We start from the raw sequence: 18,198 nt of genomic DNA, 5'->3' as shown, positions 1-18,198 counted from the left end.
TATATTGCATTGCATTTGCCATTTTTCCGCCCATTCACTCAGTTTGGAGAGGTCTTTTTGGAGTTCTTCGCAATCCCTTTTTGTTTTAACAACCCTGAACAATTTAGTGTCGTCAGCAAACTTGGCCACTTCACTGCTCACTCCTAATTCTAGGTCATTAATGAACAAGTTGAAAAGTACAGGTCCCAATACCGATCCTTGAGGGACTCCACTTTCTACAGCCCTCCATTGGGAGAACTGTCCGTTTATTCCTACTCTCTGCTTTCTGCTTCTCAACCAATTCCTTATCTACAAGAGGAGCTCTCCTCTTATTCCATGACTGCTAAGCTTCCTCAGAAGTCTTTGGTGAGGTACCTTGTCAAACGCTTTTTGAAAGTCTAAGTACACTATGTCCACTGCAGACTTCTTTTGTGGCAGTGCCCAAAGAGATATAAGATGATATAGTGGATAAGTTATCAGTTCTACAAGATAAGCTTTTTATCCTTAGGAAAGCTCCAGTTGCCCTGTCACCCACATTAAACTCTGATGTTCAGGTGGTGAAGCCATCAAAGTTTTCAGAAGTCCTTGGTCTGTACCAGTTGGGGAAAATTATGAACAAAAGGTTGACTGGTACAAACAACTATTAAAGTAGCCCTAAGGAATATGATTTTGTGGGTCTTAAAGCTCAAGAATGAAAACAAATTGGTGGGCCTATCAATATTTGGAACCTTTTAAACTTGGATTCCAAGCCTCACCCTAAAGTCGATGTGCTAGTCCCCACAGTAGCTAACCTGACAAATGCCTAGTAACAATGTCTCAAATGCTATGGAAGCATTGGACTCAGGTGAAGAACAATTTAAAAATAAGCCAGTGATTTATATTATACCCTCCCATAAACAAGATCACAATGGATCAGAAAGGCATTGGGATGAAGAATGCTGACATCCCACACACCCCTTCCCTGCTATCCTAAAGTCCCTGATCTAATGATCCAGTGAGGATTTTTTACTTTAACACACTCCCACACACTGCATCAGAAACACTCCCTCCTATACATGTGTCTTTGACCAATTTTCCCTCCCCATGGGATGATGCATAAGAAAAAGATGAAAAAGTCAGGGGTGTGTGCGCGCGCGCATGCACAGACACAATTAACCAATTTTGAAAGGATTAGAAACACTGAAGGGAATATTTGGTCATGTGCAGTATAGAAAGCAATTACCTGACATATGAGTAAATAATTGTTCAAATAATACAACTTTGAAATAGTGATAGCTGGTTCTACTTTTGAAATCCTGTAGCTAACCTTCACAATCACTGTAGATTGTACAGTAGGGCCCCGCTTTCCGGCACTCCGCTTCCCGGCGTTCCGCTAATGCGGCGGCTTTCCTCCCCTCTTTAAAAGCCCATTTTGCTGCTTTTGCAGCATTTTCGTGTCATTTTCGCGCGACGCGTCCCATTGAAGTCAATGGGGTTTCGCCTTATGGTGATTTCCGCTTTATGGTGGGGGTCCGGAATGGAACCCGCTGTATAAGCGGGGCCCTACTGTAATACATATTTTTAGAATATATTTTAAAACTGAAGAGAAATATATTGGAATGTAAAAAAAAAAAAAAAAGACCAGGTAAGGCATCTCATCTTTCTTCCGTCAAAGAACTCAAGGAACTATACATGCAGTTGCCGTTCAGGCACTGATCAGATCGTCTTGGCTTCAGCAAGGTGGCAGCCTCATGTGCCTTCAAACCATACCCTGAGACTGACTGCTCTAGGAGCTTTGTTGGCAGGGTTAAAATGCTTTAAATTTTTTAAAAACCTTCCTTTTGGTTGTTCTGAAGCTACAGTGTCAAACAATCAACATTCTGTAACTTATATAAATTATGCACATATTTCCAGAATTTTTTTCTGCCTCTGCTAGTCATGAGAAGGTCCAAGGAGCCATGTATCACACTCAAACTCTACCCCTAACCACTGGTCATCTTATTTAATTTCTGGCTTCTGAACTTTTCACATACACTTTCAAGCTCAACTTTGCAGCCGTAAGAGTTAGAAACTTCCTTTTTAAGAAAACTGACAACCGAGATTCTCAGGATGCTGAAGTCTGTGCCCAGTATCACAGTCTGTTAGCCATCACCCAATTGTCACACCCAATAGTGCCACACTATCTTCTAGAGTCTTTTCATGTTCTGACAAACACTGAAGGAAGTGCCTGCTGAAATGTGTGAAAATGCTCTTGAATGGAATGAAAACAATATTTAAAAAGTCCAAAATATCCCCATATTGATCTAATCTAAAGCTTCTTCATCACAGGAACATTAGAAAAACTGCCTCTGTCACTACAATGAAAGGGAGGTATACCTCAATTGTGGTAACCGATATTAAGTTAACACACACACACACATAACACACACACAACACCTCTGACTAGCCAGGAAGGTTTTATATTACTAGCTACTGGCATGGTGCATACAAAGGTAAAGCCACTGAAAGACAATACAAACAAACAATACGTGCACTTCTGTTTCTGACTGGAATAAAAGTGGAGTGGACAGTTAAATGCTTAAATTCCATTTATTTCATTTGGATTGAATGTGCTTAACTTTCTGTGCATAGTGGTCTGTCTGCGATAATGCCATTTCAAATATATCATTATCCAACCGTAGTGCAGATTGCCAAAAAAGAAAACTTCCCATATTTCTGTTGGAACAAGCGAATTATTCACTAAGGTTTTCTTGATTACTGAATAATTTAGTACTGTTATTTTGAATTAGAACCACAAAGCAGCAGGCTACCTCAAATGCATCTTGCTGTGTTCAAATTAAAGGATTTGTTTCTTTATTTGGAAGCTTCTCTCATGAAAAGGGAAGTGTAGTTACATAAATTAAATATGCTTCCAAAAATTAAAAGCATAGGTAAGTAACCTGGTGCCCTCCAATTCCTATTGCTTCTTGACAGCATAGCAAATGGTCAGGAATGATGGGAGTTTTAGATCAGCAAATATCTGAAGGGCCACAGGTTCCTCTCCTGCCATTTGAAGCATCCAGCACAAAGAGATAATAATTTAAACAACCCCTAAATATTCCTGTTTATTGTAGTTTCACTACTACTACATGGGAAAGTATTACCAAGACAAAGAGATTAATACGGATTACAGACAGAGCAGAGAAGAACTTTTGCATCTGAAACACTTATTTAAGAATTATGTATATATTCACTAATAGGCAAAAAACCTTGCAGTTTAAGAACATACCTATAGCCCACAGCTATTCTATAAAACTTTAAAAAGCAGGGAAATTGGGCAGCTATAGTGAATGCACCAGGCGAGCAGGAGACCTGAACTCCTCTCTGAGATATTGGACCGCCCTACAAATTGGTCAAAATGCAAAGACAATTTGGGTTGGTCTTTCACAGTCCAATCCACTTCCTGTGTAGCTTGGAAGAATTTGGTAACATGTGCCTCTGAGCATATGATGAGTGGTGGCAACACCTGCAATCAGCCCAAAGAAAGACCAACCCAAATGGTGTTTGCATTTTGACAAATTTGTAGGGCAGTCCAATATCTCAGAGAGGTCTCCTGCTCCCCTGCTGCATTCACTATAGCTGCCCAATTTCCCTGCTTTTTAAAGTTTGATAGAATAGCAGTGGGCTATAGGTATGTTCTTAAACCGCAAGGTTTTTTGCCTATTAGTGTATTTCCCTGCTTTTTAATCCGGGAGGTAAGAAATGGGATCCTGTCCAAGTTTGCTGAGAATGGATGGATCATTTGCATGCTTATTGAGTTCAATGGGATTTACTCCCCTGAAATCATGCTTAGGATAGGTGAAACTGACCACAGAGGATGGGGAGGGGAGGAGGAGGAGGGAGGAGAGGAAATGCAGAGGGGAGGACTGGGAGGGGAGGAGGCAGGATGGAGAGGGGAGGAGAAGGACAGGTTTGATCATTTGCATGTTTATTAAATTCAGTGTGATTTACTCCTGTGCAATCATGCTTAGGATAGGTAAAACTGACTGGGGGAGGGAGGGCTGGACTGAATGAGTTTAGGGTTTGTTTTTTTAAAAATCTTCAAATTTCTGGACAACAGCCTATGTTGCAACAGCAGAAAACACATGCGGCAAAGCTCCAAAACTTTCATTCAAGGTATAGCAGATGTTGCTTGAAGTGGAACTATATCACTTTCATTAACAGAGTTGTTTCACCAGGTCATGGTTGATTTCATGGTTTAGCAATCTGAAGAATATTTTTTCTTTCTTCACTACATCTGGTTAGTACATAGATAAAGGACCTGGATTGCTGTTCTTTAGCTCCTTTTAAGACCACTAAAAAAACTGCATTTTGACAACATGCGGCACACCTTCCATTTCCAAATTTTTATCTTCAAGGCCAAATGAAATTCTAAAGCCTTAAGGATTTTGGAACTTAATTAACAACACTGGATTCGGATTTATTTATTTTTATTTAAATTTCTATCCCACCCTTCCTCCCAAAAGAAGCCAAGGTACTTGTTCTAAAGAGGCACAAGCAGAGTTTCATTTGAACAATGGAGATATGCCACTTCTCCCCCCTCCCCACTACAGCCCTCCTTACCCTCCTTAAAATCCGCTTGAAGGTTCAGTGACCCTTTGGAACAGCATAGAATGGGATATAGGGGGCTGCAGCTCGAGGGGGGAATTGGCAAAAGCGAGGGCATTTTACATGAGAGGAAGTGTCTTTCTACTTGTACAAGGCACTTCTGGATCCAATTCACAGATCTCATTTTGCAGAAATTTGTCTGTGGACAGTTAAAGTCTATATTATTTATTTAATCTATTTATATACTGCTGAATCACAGATGATCTGAATATGTAGGCTTACTTATCTTTCTCTGTGATGAGCAGATGCAGGCAAGTGCTGGGTGTGCTCTATGACACATTTTAAGAATGTAACCTAGAACCAGAGCTTGGAAAAGTTACTTTTTTGAACTACAACTCCCATCAGCCCTAGGCAACATGGCCACTGGATTAACTTTTCCAAGCTCTGCCTAGAACACACCCAACACTCACCTGCATCTACACATTTCAGAGGAATATAAGTAATGCTGGGCAATTTGTCCTTTGGGATAGCTTGTACTCCGTTACTGGTGCTTTCATTGAGGAAATCCTGATAAGCTTCCAAGGAAACCTAGAGCTACCCAGAACACAATCTGAACCCCAGTGACTTAAGATATTAGAGGTTCTTCTTAGCCCTTTTTTATCCATACCTATTTCTATTTATCAAATATCAGATGGGATTGTAATGGTAAAGATGCCAGAACCTAGACTACTTCTGAGGGCAGAATTAACTAGATTGCATATTACAACACAAAGCTTAGAATAGTAACTCACCATCAATCATCATGATGGAACTCACAGATGCTACCAGAATCCTCTTCCCCATTCAGTGATGTGGGAGAAAATGGAAATAACAAACATCCTTATCTCTGGCAGCTGTGTGAAAGGAAATTACTCCTCAAATATTTAGGTGTTCCAAATAAAATGAGCCTTATAGCCGTGACTCGGATAACAATAAGAGTAGCTATTGCTTTAAGCTTTTGCAAGTGCTTAATTAGATGAGCTGGAGAACATTGAAAGACATAAGTTTGTTAGTCAGCCCATTCATAGGTTAAAGAGAAAAATCCTGCCAAATGCCTTAAATTTGTGCATGCGCAATGATATTAATAGGTTAACCTTGTACTCAATTTTAAATATTTTTTTCCCTCTTAATACCTCACCAAAATTTATTGCCACCAGGCCAACCAGTCTGTGTCCCAAATCGTGGATACCGCACGGTCGTGTCTCATAGCCACCAGCAGATGGTTCAGCCACCCACCGCAGTTCTGCCACCCCCAAACTTAGGACACTACCCCCTCAAAATGTGTCATCTGGTTCTCTGTTGGTTGATTGTGATAAGAATAACGCCCCAATATTTTGAATATTAAAAGGCTAAGGCCCGCTCCCAGATCACAAGGTTCCAATAAACCTGGAGGCGACGAAACAAGTATAGGTAAAATATGCCAAAGTTTATTAGTACACTTGCAAGTGGAGAAGCAGCCAAACTGGTTCTGCCTGCTGGACGCAGCCAGCCCCTTTTGTAGCAAGTAGATTATTACGTATAGAAAGTATAGCATAAGCCCCTACCCATTTCCCCGAAATCAGCCCATTTACAGGAAATCATATACGTGTGGTTTCGTTTTCTCCTCATGGAGGACCCCTGTCTAGTTTCCATTTCCCTTATATGGTGTTGTTTTTCTTCTTTAGGTTAGGGCGTTGGTGGGGGTATAGGCACCATTCTTTAACATAGAAATACAATGCCTAAGTAAGTTAAACATTCTACTTTACTAGATAAGCTCTATTACACATCCTTTCTGATGTTGCAGGGTTCCCTATAAGGACAAACCTTTTTGGGTATTTTCCAGAATGATGTGGGCATCTATATCTTTTGATATGCTAATAAACAAATTTATTGAATTAAAATCATTTTCCACAATTGGGCTCTGCATACAGAATTTCCCAATCACTGTCTGCTGGTCTGTCAGCATTTAGATGCATCCATAGAAATGCCCAAACGGTCTCCAACAGACAGCTTACTCTAAGGCCTTCCAAAAAACAAATTTTGATATCCACCACCCTATGCGAATTGAGCCAAATCCTATAATCTAAAGTTTAAACTGACACTTTATGTGAAATATCTGTCTCTTGACCACAACTTCCTCTTTTTCCATATCTTAGTACATAGCCAAGCTGCTTTCATTTTTGCTCTATGCATTTAATATGACAGATCCTTGGATTTATATGAGACAAAGCAAAGGACCTATAGGGGTATCCCTCTTGATCTGATAATATACTGTTATCATTACACTAGGAAACCTGCTTAGAGGATGAAGAGACAGGATTCTGTACATTACAGTTGGACCCTTCTGTAGACAGGGCCTGAAGACTGAGGCAAGATGCGGCAATAAAGAGGCACACACTAAAGTGTTCTGCCAGTTCTAGTGCATCTCCACCCAGGGCTGTGGAGTCGCAGTCGGAGTCGTGGAATAGGAAGCAATTTTGGGTGGAGTCGGAGTCAGAGTCGGTAGAAATGTACCGACTCTGACTTCAAAATAAATTTCGATTGACAACTTTTTTTAAGTATAAATTCACAATGTCAAAGAAGCTTCCCATGAAGTCTGTTGTATTTGAGCATTTCACCATAACTCAACATGGAAAACATTTTGTGTGTCAGTGTATGACACAGAACCCAGATGAAGACAAATGCTGTGATGCCAAGATCAGCGCATATTCAGGCAGTGATAAAAATGCTCCTATGAGAGCTTCCAATTTAAAAAGACATTTACAGCACTTTCCAGGGCTGTGGAGTCGGAGTCGGAAGCAATTTTGGGTGGAGTCAGAGTCGGACAGTAGAAAAATAGAGGTGTCGGAGTCGAAGGTTTGGAGTACCGACTCCACAGCCCTGTCTCCACCTCTCTTTCCTGAAAACGGGGGCACACAACACTAGTCAAATCCCACCACTTTTTAATATGAAACCCTGTGGGATCAGCTTGAGTATTATTGTTTTTTTAATTCAGCTTCAAAGCGATTTCACAACTGATCAGCAGATCAACCTGTTGCCCCTCCAGGTGTGGCTAATGGAAAAGCCTTGCTGTAGGCGACTAGAGTGATCACAGTCTTAGTTCAACACACACACACACACAAAATATACCACCAAAGGATATTTACAGTATTTCTAAACAAACAGTATAGGTCTACAGTAATTAGGTGTTACTTTGGAGATAAAATCACATATCTCAAGGGGAATGGGGAGCAATTTGAATCATAGGAAGAAAATTACATTGCAAGAGCCAATGATCACCTGATAAGTAATTAAACTGCCAGTGAATATATTCAGTAAAAAAAGACATTTCAACACTGGAGACACAGGAACAAAGGAAGCTGCCACTGGTCCATCTAGCTCAGTATTGTCTACAATGACTGGTAGCAGCTTTCCAGGATTTCAGATTGGGTTATCTTCCAGCCCTACCAGGAGATGATGGGGATTAAACCAGACATCTTATGCACACAAAGCAGATGTTCTGCCATGAAGCTACAGACTTCAGCATAGGTGATAAGATTCTCAGTACTGATTCAAACATATGAAGTCTTCCCAAATGTCTGATGCTAAAGGTACTGTCAGATTGTAACCAGTGTTATTAAGATCACAAACTGCATTACTATAAAATGGTATAAATGTAGGTAGAAGTAGCTACCCTGAGATACTTTCAGAGAAATTAGCAGCTGCAGGAAAGTTTCACACTAACTTTAAAAATAAAACCTACCAAATTGTTCAATTGTGTATAACCTAGGAACACAATAAACATTTTACACACTGAAACAATTCAGCCTTTCACACTTCATTATCACTGAAATTAAGATTGCTTAATACATATAGACACGTGCTAGTATTATTTTGTGACACTGTTGAGAAGTGAACAGTTCTCTAAGATTAATAAACTGAGAGTATGTCAACAGAATTTCGTATGTAACAGAACAGAAATACTGTCTTTTTTCTATTCACGTTTTCAAAGCACATATTCCTAGATATATGGATCTTTTCCATGAGAAACATGCATTTCATCCTCTAAAATGGTACTATGCATGAGCTTAAGTATTTTGCTAGGTTAAAGAGTAAATGCGTAAAATGGCCTACATCAGGGTCTACATTAAAGACTTCAAGCAATTGAGGATTCATTTAACTAAGAGCTAACTAAATTCTTTTAAGCTGCACACAAATATTTTCTTTCACTGTCTCTGAATACAACTTGGATACAATTAGTTTCTCCCAAGGCTAGAAAGATTAAACAAAAACAAAAGAGCAAAATTATAGAGCATATATAAATTGTTTTCATAACAAACAATGGCATCTCTCCAGATTACATTATTTTTCCCTAATTGAAAGTTTGCTTTTATAGCACTCTCCTGCTTGCTGATTTGTTCTTCACTTGAAGTTGGCAGAGCTTAGGCTCCACTGTATTAAGAGCTATTAAAATTACTTTAGTTTAAAACACCACAACTTTTTTAACATTCAAAATGGGAGACAGCACAGATTGTATTTTAATTAAAACAGAACATATTTCAACACGATGTGAACGCAGGACGTCTCTAGAGTGATTTCTAAAAATGACACTGTCTCTATGCTGTAGATGCTGCACCTTTAAATAATCAAGTTAATTTAAAGCAGTCAGGGGGAGGATTCATTTGCTTACTTGTATCCAGCTGTTGGCCTTCAATTCCACTGGGTTCTGTGGTTCACCACTGTACAGACAACATAAGCACCACATTAGAATCTTCTGGCATTCATCTGCAGATAGCAAACCAAATAAGAATATTTTTTTTAAAAAAAATCAAAGCAGAGTAAAATCAATCTTTTGTTCATGTTAATAAACAAAAAACCAAAAACCCAAGGACCAAAGTCAATCTTTACCCTTAATATTTTTTTTTTGTATTTTGAGATTCCAAAGTCATTCCATTAATTCCATATAAACATGGTTCTAAAATGTAGGGACTTGTTAATATTGTACTTAGCAATGTTCTTCAATGACAGGCTGGAAGGGAGAGGGGAAGAACTCCTAGTACCAGACAGACCTCCATGATAATAGCAGTCCCCATACTATGAAAAGATGGAGGATGATTAACCCATCACTTTGGTTAATCAAGGTGTGTTGTCGTTTTTTACAGCAGTATAAGCGAGCCACACCAATGTTGTTATAACAAGCTATTACCAAATCATACCAAGCTGGCTTTATGCCAAGTAGATAACTTTATAACAATCAGACAGCTTCTAAATGCAATACATTTTAGCAGAGTACAACAAGACTACTTTAGGGTGAATGCACAGAACTGCCAAGAAAATATACTTCACAGAAAAACAAACCCAGGCTCTCCACTCTCCTCGTTGCTGTTTGATATTTCTAAACAGCTGCTATTTAACGTGTTGCATGGTAAAGGGTATTACAGTTAATGGAGTTCATCAAAGGGTATTACAGTTAATGGAGTTCATCAAGTCATCAGATGGTTCATTGATTATACAGCCTTGCTACTATCACCTATAGTCATATACCTCAGGTATGGTCAAAGCTAGCAAATTACAGTTCTATAATAAATTTACAGATCTGAAGTCAGAGGTTGGCACAAAACCAGCCATTCAGCAACACATTAAGGCTCTTTTGGCACTATCAATATGCCCAAATCCATGAAGTATCTTGGCATACATATGCCTGAGAACTTAAATCTATCTAAGGAAGAGTGGGCATTGAAGCAAGTTAAGTGGGACCTAAAACAGTGGGAAAAATGAATTTACCATGGCTGACCAGATAAGTATCTTCATACATCGAACATCATAAGTTAGTTTTTATGATGTGTTAAAGTGTTTTTAGTGCTTTCATTTGCCACCTGGTCTCCTACTGAGAGAAAGGGTGGGATATAAATCTAATAAATAAATAAATAAATAATAAAATATAATGGCAGTAATCAGTTGTGCCCAAACTCCTTTGATGTTTTGAATCCTGCCTATAATAATACTGTCAAAGAATGTCACAGCTTAGCAAAAAATGCCCAACTAGCTTACATATGAAGGGGAAAGGTCCAGAATTACTAAGCATTTTGTATAGAGGGATCAATGAGAGGTCTAGGTATACCAAGTGTTGAGAGATACTATGAGGTCCTCCGACTAAGGCACTTCACTCTGCTGCAGGGTGAAAAAGATAGGCCTTGAATCTCCATAAAGCCAACTAAGTCTGCTACACATTCATTAAGAGCCTTAACAGGTTAAGAGTCTGGAACAGGTTCAGAGGAGGGCAACAGTGATGATCAGGGGACTGGAAACAAAGCCCTATGAGGAGAGACTGAAAGAACTGGGCATGTTTAGCCTTGAGAAGACTCAGGGGAGTACTTGAAAGTCTGTCCCACTGAGGGGGGGCAGGTTCTCGATCATCCCTGAGTGCAGGACACAGAATAAAGAGCTCAAATTAAAAAAAATGTAAATGTGCTGCCTTCAAGTCGATTCCAACTTATGGTGACCCTATGAATAGGGTTTTCATGAGGCTGAGGCAGTGACTGGCCCAAGGTCACCCAGTGAGCTTCATGGCTATGTGGGGATTCGAACCCAGATTTCCCAGGTCGTAGTCCAACACCATAACCCAGTCTTTCCCAACCAGTGTGCCTCCAGATGTTGTTGGACCACAACTCCCATCATTCCTGACCATTGGCAATGCTGGCTGAGGCTGATGGGAGTTGTGGTCCAACAACATCTGGAGGCACACTGGTTGAAAAAGGCTGTCTTAACCACTACACCACACTGGCTCTAGCTCAAGTTACAGGAAGCCAGATTTTGACTGAACATCAGGAAAAACTTCCTGTTAGAGTGGTACGACAATGCACCCAATTACGTAGGAAGTGGTAGGCTCTCCAAAACTGGAGGCATTCAAGAGGCAGCTGGATCTCTTGGATATGCTTTAACTGCATTGAGCAGGGCACTGGACTCGATGGCCTTATACCCCCCTTCCAACTCTACTGTTCTATGATTCTATATCCTTTCTTCCTGGTACCCTTTCAAATCTTTTTCTGAAACGTGCAGGCTCATATAGAAAGCCTAGTATAAAAAAATAGTTCTTCCAGGGTGCCCCTTGCTTTCAATTCTTTATCATCCTGTTGCTTTCATGCAAATATGCATTATCACAGTGGTGGGGGTCCTCCATCCAAGTCACACCACCTGCTCTACATCTGACATCATATATGGTGACCAGTGCAAGGAAAGTACAGATGTAGCTGGGCCAAAAGCGGCTTTGCAGGCACTGACAATCAACTAACTGACAGCCTGCAAAGCCCTGCCCTTGTATAGAGCCATGCACAGCACTTTGAAGCCCATCGGCTGACTGCTGGGGCTTCAAAACAACGCAGGCAAAAACAGAGCACCTGACATCACTAAGAAAGGATTGGGGGAGATATGGCCAGATCCAGTTCCAGCAGACTGGATCCACTTCTGGATCTAGTATCAATTTAAGAACTGAGAAGCAAGGGGGTTGTATAACCTACAAGATTTTTGTATTACAAAGGTTCCAGTTGCAGGGACAAGGCCAACAGAAAAGCTACCAAATGCCCTAGACACATGGCTTCAGATCCACTGACTTCACCTCCAATCCCAGGATCAAGAAATAGGCAGAGACCTTATGGTGTTGGAAAAATATCCTACAGAGACCTATCAAGAAATCAAATGGTTTGATGTAAGATACTTATTGAGTACTTAGGTAATCTATGAGTTTCTCAGAGGACCTTGGTCATATAGACTCTACAACATCAAAACAGTGGGCTTCAGTGCAGTTGAAAAAGCCTTTGGATGAAATCCAATGTAGAATAAACAGAGGTCCACTCATGCAACAAGGTTTATCCTTCCTTGCAGCCCCACCACATCCCTCTGGATGGTTGGGGAACCCTCTGAAGCAGATTTTGGGGACACCCAATGGGCTGCAGTAGGGAGATGAGAAACATAAAATCCTGTTGTGCAAGTGGATGTACATTACTGAATGACACTCTTTAACATCTGTATCAGCACATATCAGGAAAAACTCTATTAAGCTAGTTCACACAAAGAGTGTGACTTACTGTATATTAGCAACTCCAATAGATTTAAGTGTTTGAAAGGATGCGTGGAAAAGGGTTCATACTTGGTGGCTTGTTTAGTTATTGAAGCCTTTTGGGAAAAAGTAAATGCTGAGATTTCTGTGATTACAGGATAAAGTGTAATGATGCATCCTCAAACTAGCTTTACTATCTTTGATGGGGCTGTCAAACAGTTATTCTTTAAATCATTTATCCTATTTATTCCTGAATATTTAGTAATAGTTAAACAATGTAAATCCTTCAGTAAATTCTCAAAAGATCATTATCAGAAATTGTGATCAATCTTTCAGACAACCTGACCCAACAAGTTCATCATCTAAAAGGACAAACCAAGTTAGATGCTTTCTTCTTCTTTTTTCTTTTTTGCAATAAAAGATGCATTATGTTCATTAGCAAAAGAAACTCATTAGACCAAAATGCTGAAAAAGTCTGGCCCAAATACTTAAACACAGCACTATCTGAAACCCTGGAGAGCACTGAGAGATGACTGCTCGTTCACATTAAACCATAGTTTATTTTAACTATGGTTTAATGTGACATGCAAACCAGGCCAGTATAAAGACAACCTCCTACGTTCCATAAAACACAACTAACTTAACCCTCATTGATTTCAATGGGACTTAAGCACTTCTAACTTCAAGTCAATTGGATAGCTACATATTAGATATTTTTAAATTATTTTGTCACTTAAAGAATTGTTATTTTAGTACAGGGATGGGGAACCAGTGCCCTCCAGATGTTGTTGGACTACAACTCCCATCATCCCTGACTGATGGGACTTGGAATCCAACAACAAGGTCACAAATTCCCCACCCATTTTAGTCAGTATTCCAATAATTAACAAAATCCAAGAATATGTTATTTGACAAAGCTGACTTCAAAAACTCACCATAGCCAATGACAAATGGGTTCCAGCAAAGCCTTCCCAGTAATTGACCAATTAATGGAAACTCCTGGACTGCAGTAGTACAGTTCTGAAATTAAAGAGAACAGTCATAATCATTAATATTGTGTGTCAAAATGTTTTGAGGGTCCAGAATGAGAGGGGTTTGGAGAAAAATTTCTATAGAGAATAGCATCTTCAAAGACAAAGCTCATATATAATAACTGTTTCCTCAACCTAAGAACTTAGCAGATGCTTCCATAAAGCTGACACAATGTAGGTATGACACACTGTAGGTATGCATTGCATGGACCATAAATGGGGAAATTGGGTGGAACATGAAGCAAATTCTAGATAAGATAAGCTCCCACCACACTAGGGAAATAAAAGAGAAGCAGTCAGCCAAAACTGTGGACATCAGCCCTCCTCATCTCCAGTATAGTTACTGCTGGCCAAACACTACTCACTTTGGTATTCTTTCTTGCTAGAGGTACAGCCAAAAAAATATGAAGCAGACAGAGACAGTAAAGAGCAGGGATGGAGAACCTGTGGCCTTCCAGATGTTGATGGACGCCATCTCCCATCAGCCACAGCTAACATGGCCAAAGGTGAGGGATAATGAAAGCTGTCTACAGAAACCTACAACATCTGAAGGGCCACAGGTTCTCTATCCCTGTTCTAAAGGACTAAATGTTCCTACAACCCAAGGCTAAAAAGCATTAAAGTCACACAGGTTATCAAGTGTTCATGACACACAAACATATCCTGAAGTTGACCAAGTGTGCCCCCTGGGTCTATCAACATAGAACATAGGACATACAGTAGCTTCCTGTTAGTTAAGCTTCCTATATGCCTAAGAGTACTAGAGCAGGGGAGGACAAAAAGAGGTGATTTGGGTGGCTTCTCAGAAGTGTGGAATTCTCTTCCAAAACTGGCAAGAATTCCTCATCACAGAATGAGCATCTTTCATAAGTACTGCAGGACCTTTCTATTTAGCCCACTTTTTGTGTGAGAAGAATGATACCTGACAGGGTGAAGTTTTAATAGTTGATACATGAAGAAAAAGAAATTAAAAATTCACACATGGTTTTAATCTATTGCTGTTTTCCCTAGCTTTCAAGATGGGGTGGGTTAAGTCAAATAAATAAAAATAACAAATTACTCAAAATGTCATAGCTCTTACATCATACTACGGATTATATGAAGGATTGAGTAGAAACTATGGTACAAAGAAGACCTGAAGTTTCTGTTACTGTTTGCTATATTCTACATGACATCATACTTAAGTCAGTTACAACCTGAAATTTAACAGACACTGAAGCTACAAAACCTAAACATTTAACCAAATGGAAAGCAGCTTTGCTATAAAAGTAATACATTTTATAAACATTCTTATTCAATCAGTCACTTTTTTCCATTTTTGTACCTTTACTGTCTAATAAACAAAGGCTTTTAAAATAGTGCTAAACTAAGATAATATGCAAGTAGCAGAATCATCACAAGCTACTGCAAGAAATGCTTCAGATTTGTCCCATAGCCCTGAGCACTATTTGAAGGGAAGACTGGATAGAAATTTAACAAACGAATAATGAATAACCAGCCCTGGATTTATTGGGGCCAAATACAGAAAGTTCGTCTATAGTCAAGTTTTCACAAGCCATTAATTGCAATTAGGCATTTCAGAGGAAAGGTCTCACAAACATGTAAAATAATTAATCTATAGTTGATTTTTCTATAACTCATCTGATATTTGACAATTACTATTTATAAACATTTTTCTCATCTTTTATACATTTATAGTAATATAGGCTAAATGCTGTAATCGGTAAAATACATTTTCACGCATACAGATACAGCAAAATGTCCCAAAGACATGCAATTGGTTTGTAAAAAATGATGAGGAATTCCAGGACAATATTAAATTTGCACAGGCACACCAAGAAATAGAAATATTTGCTTATGGCCCAGTGATGGTGGCCTGAAACTTCTTTGAATGCCATATCGGTAGGGTTACTATATCAGCATACTCAAGATTTAAGATATCAGTTATAATATTGCATGTTAAGGATCTTAAATAATCCAATTTATGACCTGAAAACCAGAATCAAATGCTTGTTTATTTTAAAGTCTTCTTAAAAAGATTACTGTGTTGGGTAGGAAATCTCATGTGAGAACATAACTAATCAAGAAGAAAAAGCTCCTTTCACAATAAATCAGGAACACAGGAAACACATTCCTGTTTGCATTACCTGTGGCTGTTTCCCCAATTTGTTTCTGTGATCCAGCAATACATTAGGTCAATACCACAAGGCTCTCTGCTACTGTTAGCCTTCTGTCTTGTCAAAATGTGGGGTGCAGAATGTTTCTGTAACAATCTTCAAAACAGTTCATTCTTCCAGTTAACTCACTTACCATGTGTTTCAAAGCTCCATAAATCTGTACTAGAAATTCCTGTAATTCAGGCAAGTGAAGGCAGACATCTTGCTGAGATTCTGAAGTGCTGATTTGACCCCACTCAAGAGTCTTGCGCAGCCAAAACTCAAAGCTGAATTTAGTGGCTCTAGTATCTTCAGCCATACTGTTACCTTTATAGGAACAAAATATATGAAAAAAATTATGTGAGAGGAAAACAACTTTGCTAACAGTTAACACAAGATACACAATTAGAAATATTTGCAGGATGCATGTTATCCTAGGGCTCCAAAAATGGAATGTCTGTGTGGCAGTGGAGGAAGAATAATCATGATATATCAAATATATTGCCTTGCTACACTTTTACTGTTTATGTTTCCTAATCAATAGCTTACTAAAAGAGCAATAAAGTAGTATATTAATATGAACAGTTATGGAAACACAAAGAGACATGTACAAACTGTAATCTTTTGGGACCCAAGAGTACAATCTGTATCCTACTTTTTAAACTAAAGACACCCTTGGGTTGCAATACTTCACCCAGAAACCACATGTTTGGAACAAGAGCAATACTAGTAATTCCCAGCATTCACCAATATGAAGTCTTTTAAAATATCATAAATCACAACTTTCTATGTAAAATATGTACTTGAATGTTCTGTATGACATCAGAATTCAGCCATAAATTACATGTTTCATGCAGAGAGAAGGTAGGTTATTCTCTCTTTCTTTCTTTCATGAAATTAGGGGAATTGTCAGTCTATTCTGTTCTCTACTAACAGAGTTCAGCAATCAAACTCATTCAGATTCACACTCTATGCTTCCCTGTGGCAAATTCAGCTGTTGTGTATGATGGTGATGTGAGGAAGTCACTACAAGTTGCCATTTGGTTCATGGCAGCCAAGCTTGTGTATTCTCCAACACAGAAGATCAAGATCACAGCTTACCCCATGCCAAAGTCTAAAAATGTGAGCCAGGAAGGGACAAGCATAGACTGATCATGCCCTTGGCAATATCACAAGACAATTTGGCGAGTCCTTTAGTGCCACTAAAATCTGTATTACAGGAGTACTGATTCATATGAAAAAGGTTCAAAAAGAATGGAATGAATGCCTGAGTGTGAAAATCCATGTTTCTGGAAGAGGTTGTAGCCAAGGACTTACAGGACAAGGAACATCATCCAGAGGAAGTGCGAGATACGGTAGTGAAGTAAGGCATCCAAATTTTAGAAACTATCCTGCCTAAAAACAAATAATGTCCACAAGACATCTCTTAAATGGCCCATTAACATGTAGGCTACTACTACTAAGGCATGCCTACAAGTTAGGGTGGGACTGAGACAAATTACTATGGTATGTATCTGTGGCAAAGAAAAGCAGTTTGGAGTTGCACCATAGGTAGCAATGGAGAAAGGTCTGAGAATCAAACTACATGACACATTGGAGAGATCACAGCTGTCTGAAAAAAGAAAAAGTAAGTTGCCAGAAAGCCCAAATTCACATCAGGATCATGGTACTGGGGGAGACGGGCTTTTTAAACCCATTCCCTTATGCATTTTGCTGATGCACATACATACACACCCAAGTACTATTTGATTATTTACAGAAATCATATGGATAGAAAAGTTTTCCCTAAGAGGGCAGCTAGGAGATTAGGTGGAGGGGAAGAGGTTTACATTGGAGAAAGACTAACAAAGACTTCCCTCAGCACTATAGTCTCAGATGTGAATTGGGGGTGCCTAATTAAAGATACAGGAAATCAGATCACAATTCACAAATGTTGCTTAAAAAAAGTCTGGGGAGAGGGAGGCTGAAGTGGATGCTTTTGGGGGAGCCAATGCTGCTTTACAGATTAGTGCTATCCCCTTGACCTGCTCACCTCCTCTGTTGTATATTTGTTTCGAGCGGGGGAGTCTGATCGCGCCAGAAGAGATCAGCTGAAGCGTGCTACAGCTGATCTTCCCCTCTTCCAGCGCAATCAGCTGGAGTGTGGGAATCTGACCGCCCCCGAGGAGAAGATCAGCTGTACCATGCTACAGCTGATCTTCCCCTCCGCCAGCGCGATCAACTCGAGCGGGGGAGTCTGATCACACCAGAAGAGGAGGAGATCAGCTGTAGCGGTGCGATCAGCTGGAGCGGGAGTCTGATCGCACCAGAAGAGAAGAAGATCAGCTGATCGCCCCGCTGGCGCCATATGAGCAGAACGCTGAAAAGCGGGGCCCTACTATACTCTTTCTACAGAAAAATCTAACCTAGAAAA

The 18,198-nt window shown here is 39.6% G+C and overlaps 1 protein-coding gene across 6 annotated transcripts in view; it reads right to left on the bottom strand.

Annotated features, from left to right (window-relative positions):
- FANCC (FA complementation group C) overlaps nt 1-18,198 on the bottom strand; it is a 123,942-nt gene that overhangs the window by 78,845 nt on the left and 26,899 nt on the right. For 5 of the 6 annotated variants that reach the window (XM_061626530.1, XM_061626531.1, XM_061626529.1 and 2 more), the window contains 3 exons: nt 15,940-16,112; nt 13,534-13,618; nt 9,233-9,327 (listed from right to left, as the gene is read on the bottom strand). In XM_061626530.1, coding sequence (XP_061482514.1) covers nt 9,233-9,327; nt 13,534-13,618; nt 15,940-16,104 — 345 coding nt within the window. In that variant the 5' untranslated portion in view covers nt 16,105-16,112. Of the gene's footprint in view, nt 1-9,232; nt 9,328-13,533; nt 13,619-15,939; nt 16,113-18,198 lie in introns of those variants that run through there. The other variant, XM_061626532.1, reaches the window with a different exon arrangement.

Source organism: Rhineura floridana, chromosome 1, assembly GCF_030035675.1.
Source record: "Rhineura floridana isolate rRhiFlo1 chromosome 1, rRhiFlo1.hap2, whole genome shotgun sequence".
Taxonomy (NCBI): Eukaryota; Metazoa; Chordata; class Lepidosauria; order Squamata; family Rhineuridae; genus Rhineura; species Rhineura floridana.
The sequence above is the reverse complement of the archived record's forward strand: the minus strand, read 5'-3'. Positions and strand labels throughout refer to the sequence as shown.